The 9,600-nt window shown below is 37.8% G+C and overlaps 1 protein-coding gene across 1 annotated transcript; it reads right to left on the bottom strand.

Annotated features, from left to right (window-relative positions):
* Positions 1–6,984: 6,984 nt before the first annotated feature.
* Positions 6,985–9,060, bottom strand: LOC116134511 (L-type lectin-domain containing receptor kinase IX.1-like). The gene has a single exon (XM_031420205.1). It carries the CDS (start codon positions 9,058–9,060, stop codon positions 6,985–6,987), a length of 2,076 nt encoding a protein of 691 aa, XP_031276065.1.
* Positions 9,061–9,600: the final 540 nt, after the last annotated feature.

Here is a 9,600-nt window from a genome sequence, read left to right as displayed (position 1 = left end):
ACAATGCTTATTTTTGGGTGCCAAGAACTCAATGAAGAAGAGAAGGAATTGGCAGAGTATAAGAAGTCTATTGTTGCATCCATGAATGACAAAGCACAACAATGAATAGACATGTGGCAGTAGTTGGCTATCTAACTTCGTATTTGATTGCAATTTGAGTGATTAACTTTGTAATGAAATTTAAATGTGATATTCCTATTAACTCGTTGAAAGTTCTTGGTAACATGAGATGAAGTTTGTTTGAATAAAACTTGTTTTCATTTGGATCATGGATTCGAGGTAAAACCGGACATCGGTTTGCTAAATACTATCGTTGATAAGTTAGAGCTTTTGACCCAGAAGCTTGAAAGCTTAGACAGGAGGGTAAATTATATGGTGTATCGTATATTTGCTCTAAATGAAGAATTAACCCAGATCAGAGAACAGATTGAAGAGGTTAATTATGTACTTCAAAAGGTCGAATCACTGGAACATGTTCTAAGGGAGAATGACATTTTTCTACCAAGGTTTGGCGAAACGGTACTTTCTCACCTATTGTTAAGATTCATTAGTAAAATCTATTAACTAACATGGTATACTTCATTAACAAACTGGAAAAAAAAAAAAAGAAGTTGGCTAGAATAACACCCGGCCAGATGCAAATCAGTCGAAATCTCACCCGACCTTCTACACAAATCAAAACACAAAATCTCCACCCTTATCTAAATCAACACACAACATCAACACTCTAATCCAAATCAACTCACAACAACATCATTCGCACCCGGACAAGCTGTGGCAACGGAGCAAGAGCCCAACTAAGCTGTTACATTTGGCCAATTGGATGCGAAACCAACAATTTTTGTTTTTGGTTTGTCATCCGCGGCTGTAGCCACTCTGCAAAGTGCGACAGCAAGACTGCAAAGTTGAAATGGTGCAATTGTGAGAGAGGCAGCGGCGTGGTGACTGGAAATTCCTAACCCAATCCGACAATGAAGGCAATGGTGGTGGTGCGAACAGTCACTATAGGCAAGTCGCACGACTGGTAACCCAATCACGCAGTGAGGGCACTGCAAAGATGGGTGTAGGTCACGCGATCGAGCGCGCAATCTATCATGATTGATGGCATGGTTGTGGATGGGATCGTGGCAAGAGATGAATGATCCACATGGCTAATTGTAGTCGTAATGGCGTGGATGTGAGTGATATCTGGCAGGAAACGAGGGTGGCGTAGGAATTCAAGGGCAATAGAGTGAGGAAGAATGTAAAGTGGTTTTAAGTTTTTTTTTTTAAGTTTATATATAGAGGATAAAACGACATAATTACCTTTTAATTATTTTTTGAATTTACCATTTTATCCTTTTTCAATTAACGGACGTGGGTGGGAAGGTATCGTTTTAAAACTTGACGGGTGGGAAAATGTCGTTTCGCCAAACCTTGGATGGGACCATGTCATTCTCCCCTAGTTTTTATTCTATTGATTAATTAAATGTCACGTATGGGTGTAAATGTGTAATGCCGAATGTGAATGCAGATTTTTTTCAATCAAATGGGTTGCATAGACTTTTTGACTAGTTAAACGTATCTTTCTCCTTTTCTTTAATCTTCTTCAGTTGGCTTTCACGAGGATCAGGTTTATCTTTCGTATTGTGAAGTTGTGATGTTAAAGTTTGTCAACTTTTAAGGAATATAGGATTCAATTAGAATTTCCTATTTTCTTCTTCCTCTTGTCATCAAAACTTGCTAATTCAATTGCCATTGCCATTGCCATGGACAATCTCCCTGAACATCTACTCGCTACAATCGCAGAATTCCTCAATACACGGATCGAAACCCTCTGTTTCCGGGCTGTTGGTAACTCATTTCGTTCCTCAGTCCCTCCTCCACTCCCGCCGCTCTCGCATTTCAAGATTCCCTTCCCGCCGGGCGTGAAAGACGACGGCCACCTTGAACTCACTGAATCAACTGTTTACGCCATTCAACCCCTGGACAAATCCGTTGAAACCTGGTTGTTCAAAGTAGAAGAGTCAAACTCTGGCAAAATCCAGGTCATGGATCCCCTGTTTAAACTTCGTATCATCATCAAAAACCCTCGAGATGTTTGCCCGAGTCTTTCAACTTGCTGGATTACGCGTCAAGGAAATTGCTAAATCCTTTCGACTCGACATGGTATCAAATTCTAATCCTTTTTACTTTGAAAAGTTTGTCGTCTCTCCGATGTGATAAAGCTGGGTATTCGACTAATGGCGTTAATTAGTGAAGGCCGAGTGGGCGTGTGCGAAGCAAAGACGAGAGATGGGCGATCAAGATTTTGGCTATGAAAGTTTTTACTGTAAAGATATCATTTATCACAACAAGAAACTCTACGCTATGGGATTCGACGGCGTTACTGTGGCAGTGGATCCCAAGTCTCTAAACGTCACTGAAGCTGCCGCGCTCCTGGAAAATCCCAATCACATCTTATAAGGCACTCTCTGGTAAAATCAAGGGATGATCTGTTTCTGATCAACGCGTATTGGTTTACAAATACTACCAACATGGTCCTCTCTTGGGTCGGAATCGTTTGGATGTTTTCAACTTGACAAAAAGAACTGCGAATGGATTGAAGAAGATGGATTGAAAGATCAAGTGTTGTTTTTAGGTGAAGATGGTTCGTTCATGCTTTCAGCGAAAGAATTTCCTACGTGTAAAGGGAATTGCGGTTACTTGATGTATATGGATTTGCGCGGAGTTGATTTTGATTTCTATCTTCCCACAGAAGATGTTGCGTATTTTACTTGGAGGATCCGCTGCCGGGATCTCAACCAGGGACTCTTTCAAAAAAATTCGTCTTTCTGGCCTCTACCCATTGGCTCAGGCAGAAGCAGAATTCCTGCTGAATGAATGTGAAGGTTCTTTTTTTTTTTTTTTTTTTTTTTTTTTTTTTTTTTCCTCCTACTTTTATTTTGATCGTAACTCCTCATCACTCGGAGAAGACGAATTTGAAGTTGAAAAGATCACGCATGCAAATGCATAAGTTTAAATTTTCTTTCAACGTCAAATATCAAACTAAAGATGAAGACAAGTTTGAATATTTATACGAATTTTCTCATTTATTTTTGTTCTCCATCTTTATAAAATAATATAATGTCGAAGAGACGAAGACCCGATCAACTAAGTATTTATATGTTTTATTATTTTATTTTTTGTTGCCACCGAGGTTGATCGGATCAATTTGCGTATACTTTGACTAATTTCCATTAATCTCCGAGGTTCGATGCCTTGAAGTTAACGACAATTAATTAAGTTTATATATTATGTTTTTTTTTTTTTTTTTTTTTTTTTTTTATGATTGAAAATGTTCAAACTAGCTTACGCTACCTACAAATCTCTCAGAACTCTGAGTTAACGATAACTAATTAAGTGTAATTTATGTATTTTTTTTTTTTTTTTTTGGTGACTTGGGTCTGGACCAGCTTACCCGCAACTCAACTAATCTCTCTGGCCCGAGACCCTAAAGTTAACGACTGAGTATACCCTCAGGTGTCATCTTTATTACACCTGAGGTACTTCAAACCAAGACCTCTTGAGTAATACACCCAAGATTCCTTATCACTCACGTGGCCATCCAAGGATGGTTAAATAAAGAGTAATCCACGAAATGTCTTTTTAATCCTCATTATTCCTCTTTTTTTTTTTTTTAATTTAATTTGATAATAATACTCTTACATAGAGCTGGGCAAAACCTGGTCCAGGATCGGTCCTTAAGGGCCCTCCTCCAGGCCTGGGCCCAAAAAAATTGTATTTTTTCAATATAGTCCCCTGTCAATTACTAAAACCCCCTATTAATTTTAAATAAATATAAATTACGAGGGCTATAATGAAATTTTATAAAATTTAAAAAAAAAAAAAAAATCTTCCAAGTCTAAAAAATTATAAAATTTATAAATTTTACCCCTAAAAAAACTAAAAACCCCCTATAAAATTTCGTTTTGCCCCTAAAATATAAAAAAAAAAAAAATTGAGGGGAGAAAAAAATTATCCAAGCCCCATGGGACCAGTCCCTACCAGGCCTAAGGCCTGGTCCGGGTCCTAATTTTTTCCATTGGTATGGGACCGGTCCCAGGCCCATGTGAGACCAATCCCAAACGGGCCCAAGCCTAGGCCTGCATGGGACAGGTCCCTGCCCACCTCTGCAGTCTTACAAATAAAAAAATATTATACAGAAAGATTATATTTCTCCTAATCAAACTTTCGTACTAGAATTTTGAAAAATTTTCTTTTCTGTTTCAGGTCAATTGAATACATTTAAATCATAGCCCTCACCCATATTTTTTCCAACATTTTTTATGTTCTTTTCTTTCATTTTAAAATAAAATAAAATCTATCAAAATCATTTTTTTTCCACAATACCAATATATAATCCCATTTTCTACAATTTATGTCACAAATTTCATACGGATTTGTCTTTTTATGAGTTGTACGTTCATCGAAAGAGTAATTCATTTTTTCGATACTATCAAAACTTGCCCTGGATGTTTTCTCTGTTCCTGTCTCTACCGTCTCATCCAAACAAACATTTAGTGCAAGTGGAAGAATTTTAAACGAAAGGAGGACTAAACTTTTGCCAAAACTGATTGAAGTCCTCACATGTTTTCGAGATTAGAAACGGTCGTACCATCATGATCAATACGAGATTGTCGATAATACTTTAATAGAATTATTTCAATTTTATAATTTAGATGATACATACGAGGGAGGTCCTAGTTAACCCTCAAATTAGTTGTTTTATAAATTGTAACTTTGTAATTTGTAAATTAACTGTCCTATGTTTTCTTTACCAAGTTTTTGTACTAATTAGGTTTTTCTTGGTACGGTTTTTAACTAAACAATAATTGTTGTAATTTCTTATTTCTTATTTTATTTTTTGATAAATGAATAAATCAAAATTTTCTTATATTAAAATTTAATTGTATTAAAATTGAATTAATATTTGAAATGTTAACTAAAAAAGATTAATTTAATTGAATTGATATTTAAAAAGTTAACTAAAAAAAAATAACACAAAAGACAGAAGCATTAAAAAATAAAAATTAATTTTTTTTTTATGGGCTAGCCCGCACGAAAACCCACCGGGTAAGGGTTACTGGGCTAGGCTGGGCTGGCCCTTTTGAAAAAGAGGCGGGCCTAACCCAGCCTGTAATTGGCCAGGTCGTCGCAGGTCAGGCGGCCCACTTTTCCACCTTTAGTTCCAACCAACCAAACACATTTCCCTAAACATTCTCAGTAATCTTCAAGCTAATTCATCTTTCTATTAATATAACATTCCTAGTAATACAATATTCCCTTAACCAAACACAAGTGTGTTTGCTAGATTTCAAACCTGTAAGAACTAATTCGTATTTATCAAAGGTGTGTTTGCAAGATTTCAAACTTTCTAGATCACCTATCAAAATGCCGGTTTAATCGGTCGGACCGATCAAGCCAAGCACCTACTGCTTGGCCGGGTGACACCTGGGTCGGGTTTCAAAACCTTGTTTCTCACAAGACCCACACGCTAGCCTGTGCCCAAGGATTCGTCCTTGTAAGACTAGTCGCAGGACCGACCCAGGCCCTAGGGTGGGGTGACCAGGCCCTCCGGTCCCAGGCTTGGGCCCAATTAATTTCATAATACCCTTTACCAAATAACCAAAACTTCTTGACAAATAACCACCCCTGTAATATATGAAATACATAATAAATTTAGGGGTTAAAATGTAATTTTTCAAAAAATAGAAAAAATTATAGGCTATATTTGTTTTATTATTTTGAGTAATATTGTGAAAAAGTTGAGTTGGATTGTTATTACGAGGTAAGATTTAAAAATTAATAAAACACCCCCTAGGTTTGTGAACTTAGCTAAACACCCCCTACAATAAAAAGTTTATAAATTGAACAAAAACTCCACCCACCCAGATTTGCAAGATTTCAGCCACCACTACAAAAGGTGGCTGGAATTTTCTGTAATGGAGCACAACCAGTTGGATCTGGCCGATCGTGTCCCGATATGACATTTTCCAGCCAGATCCATAACGGATCTGGCCACATCTACTCATCAACAATGGCCATATCTTAGATGTCATTGACGACTAGATGTGGTCAAAGATCTGGCTGGAAAAGGCCAGATCTACGACCAAATCTAGCCTTTTCCAACCAGATCTACGGTGGATCTGGTCGGAAAAGGCTAACTAACCAGATCTAGTCAGTAGTGCACCATTATGGCAGATTCCGGCTATCTTTCAGCGGTGGTGGCCAAAATTTGGCAAATGTGGGTGGGTGGGGGTGTTTTTGTCAATTTATAAACTTTTTTGTTTGGGTGTTTAGTTAAATTAACAAACTTATGGGGTTTAAAAATAGTTAAATAGAATAAAATTGGAGTTTGAGAATAGAGAAACAAATAAGTATTTTGGATAGGATAGGGGGCCAAACGCAGCCATAACCATTACTAATTAATTAAAAATTTACAAATCACCCCTATTAAATTTATAAATTTTAACTATTCATTTACATTTATTTACTAATTAATTATCTCTTTAAATTATTTACTAATTAATTTATAACATTGTGAAACTAAAATTAAATTATCTCTTTAAATTAAAACCACAATAAATTTATAAACATGCATCTATATTATTTGCTAATTAATTAAAAATTTACAAATCATCCCTGACAAATTACCAAAAAACCCCCTTACATAATTATTATTAAAATATAAAAAAAATTAAGGAGCTAAATAGATATTTACTAGACCCACTAGGACCGGTCCATAGAGGCCAGGCCCGGGCCTAAGACCAATCTGAATCCTCAAAAAAGTTACAGGCCTAGGACTGATTCCAACCAATTTGGACCCAGTCCCTCACTAGTCCTTAAGGGCCCGGAATAGGGACTGCCCAAGCCCAACTTTGCCGGTAAAGCCATGGTACATTAACAGTTCCCATGAAAAAAAAAAATCTTAAATTAATCAAAGAAACAGATGTACAGAAATATTTAATACGTATTTTTCAAAAGCGCTGCGGCTGAAGAAGCACCAGAAGATGATGTCAACTGTGAGGAATTTGTGCTGTAATTAGAGATTGAAGATTGGTTAAGGTTTTGACCACCTTCTGAATAATTCGCCTCATACGAAATCGAAAGTACAGATATGGGCATATTTCCTGAAGGTGCTAAATACGTTGGCACAGGCATCTTTGGTGGAAGAACCGGCAATGGAGCTTCAGATTTAAGCACAGGAATGGCTTGCCTTATTGAAGGCCTGAGATTTTCATCTGGGTGAGCACACCACAGCCCAACTATCATCAACACTTGCATCTGTTGCTCATCAAAATATTCACTTAGTCTTGGATCTGCAGCTTCAAGAAGTTTTCCATTTCCATACAGTTCCCAAACCCACTGCACCATATAGACTTGACCTTCTTTTTCCATAGGGTTTATTGGTTTCCTCCCACAAGCTAATTCCAAAGCAACAACTCCGAAACTGAATACATCTGATTCTTTGCTAGCCTTGCCTGTTATAACACATTCAGGAGCCATGTAGCCCATTGTTCCTGCCAAAACTGTGGTTTGTGACCCTTTTGAGTGTTCCACAAGCCTAGCTAATCCGAAATCTCCAATCTTAGCATTGAAATTTGAGTCCAACATAACGTTGCTTGATTTAATATCTCGGTGGACAACACATTGTTCCCATTCTTCATGCAAATATAGCAATCCTGAGGCCAAGTCCTGAGCGATTTTGTACCGCATCTCCCATGTCAATAAGCTGTTTTCTTTGAAAAGATGGGAGTCTAAGCTGCCATTAGGCATGAATTCATAAACAAGAAGGAGTTCCTTCTTTTCATGGCACCAACCCAGAAGTTGCACCAAATTCCTATGCCTCAATCTACTAATAATTTTCACTTCTGACGCATACTCCTTTACCCCTTGTTTAGACCCTTTTGAAACCCTCTTAACTGCAATATAAGAATTTGATACCCTCAAAACTCCTTTATAAACACCGCCAAAGCCTCCTTCACCTAACTTGTGTTCATCGTTGAAATTATTTGTTGCGCCGGCCAATTCCTTGTATGAAAACCTCTGGGGTCCGGTTCCCTTTTCAATTTCATCATCCATATACTCGCTGAACCCATGTTTATCTTCATCATCGTCGCCGTGTCTCTTCCTACGTATGACAGCAAGCCAAACCAAAAGCAACCCTCCAACCAAAAAAGCTCCACCAATACTCAATCCCACTGCGAGTCCTACTCTAGTCGAGTTATCACTTGGTCGTAGTGGATTTGCAGCTTCTAAGCTTGAATTAAATTCCCAAGAGTGAATGCTATATTTTGCTTTTTCGCTTCCTGTTGCTGCTGAGAAGCCAAAAGTGACCAACTCAGGTAATACCGTCAAATCTATTTTATAATCGAGGTACTGCATCACTGTAACGTTATTTCTAAAGCCAGTGAAGGCAACACTCAGATTTTGTGTACTAGAATTATAAGTGATCCATGCTTCGTTTCTCAGTCCATCCTTGATGTTACTCCACCACGTAACAGTGGTGTTTGATCTCATAGAGCTGTTATCAATGCCTACATGATCACTTGGCGGACTCGGATCCCAATCATTGTGGTAGATGTCGAATTCCACTGCAACAAACGGATTGGATGTGGAATCTAGAGGCTCGTCATCTTTTGTAAGACCGAAAGAGCCTCCACCTCTAGAGGTAGGAATTTCCGAACCTGCAGGCGCAAGGAAGAACGCCAATCCATCTCCGTATGAAGGATTCTTTTCAGAATCAATAACAAAAGAGAAATGGGTGGTGAAATCTGTGAGTTTTCTCGTCGTTTTGTCCCAAAGCGGCAGGGTTTTATTATAAGTGGCACGACCAGCCGTTACAATTGTTGAGACTAGTTGGATGGTACCGTTTTCGTCAGGGTAAGCAGGTCTCTCATATTTCATTTTACCGTCATTACTGAAGCTGGAAAAGTTGAAGTTTAATGAACTTCCGAATGGGATCATAAGAGAGAACAGTATAGTGATGATGATGAAATGGAGAAGAAGAGGCTGGTTAGTGCTGCAGCTGATGGCCATTCTTTTGAGGAAGGAAAACGATTTCAGGATTCAACAGATCTTCATTAAAATAACAAAATAGGTCAGGAATAAGAAGTCTTCAACTGGTGTGGCAGTCAACGGTTTCTTTTCATTCTGCATTTCAGAGGCAGCTTCGTTTTACTCAGTCAATGGTTGTTTTAAGAATATTAGTGGTCAGCCCTCAGCTGCCATCGGTTTCTTTTCATTCGGTATCTCAGAGGCAGCTTCCTTTTACTCAGGCAACTTGACCAGGTTCTTTTAAGACCAATAGTAATTGTTCTCATTCTATATTTTTTAATAAAAGAAACTATCAAACAACCCAAAGTCTAGAGATGATTAGAAAGTGGGTCCAAGTTTATAATTAAATAAAGACTTTTCAATTCATTTGAAAAAACTTTGGCCTTCAACCTACCGTTGGAGTTGCCTATTATTTTCAGCATTAATGGGTCACAACTTATTTGAGGATAACGTATTATTACTTCATTTAAAAGAAACTATCAAACAACCCAAAGTCTACAGATGATTAGAAAGTGGGTCCAA

The sequence above is a fragment of the Pistacia vera genome, unplaced genomic scaffold (assembly GCF_008641045.1).
Source record: "Pistacia vera cultivar Batoury unplaced genomic scaffold, PisVer_v2 Contig289, whole genome shotgun sequence".
Lineage (NCBI taxonomy): Eukaryota > Viridiplantae > Streptophyta > Magnoliopsida > Sapindales > Anacardiaceae > Pistacia > Pistacia vera.
The sequence above is the reverse complement of the archived record's forward strand: the minus strand, read 5'-3'. Positions and strand labels throughout refer to the sequence as shown.

Bases quoted from the DNA above. Each gene is read 5' to 3' on its own strand.
- LOC116134511 (XM_031420205.1), bottom strand. From the start codon at position 9,060: ATGGCCATCAGCTGCAGCACTAACCAGCCTCTTCTTCTCCATTTCATC.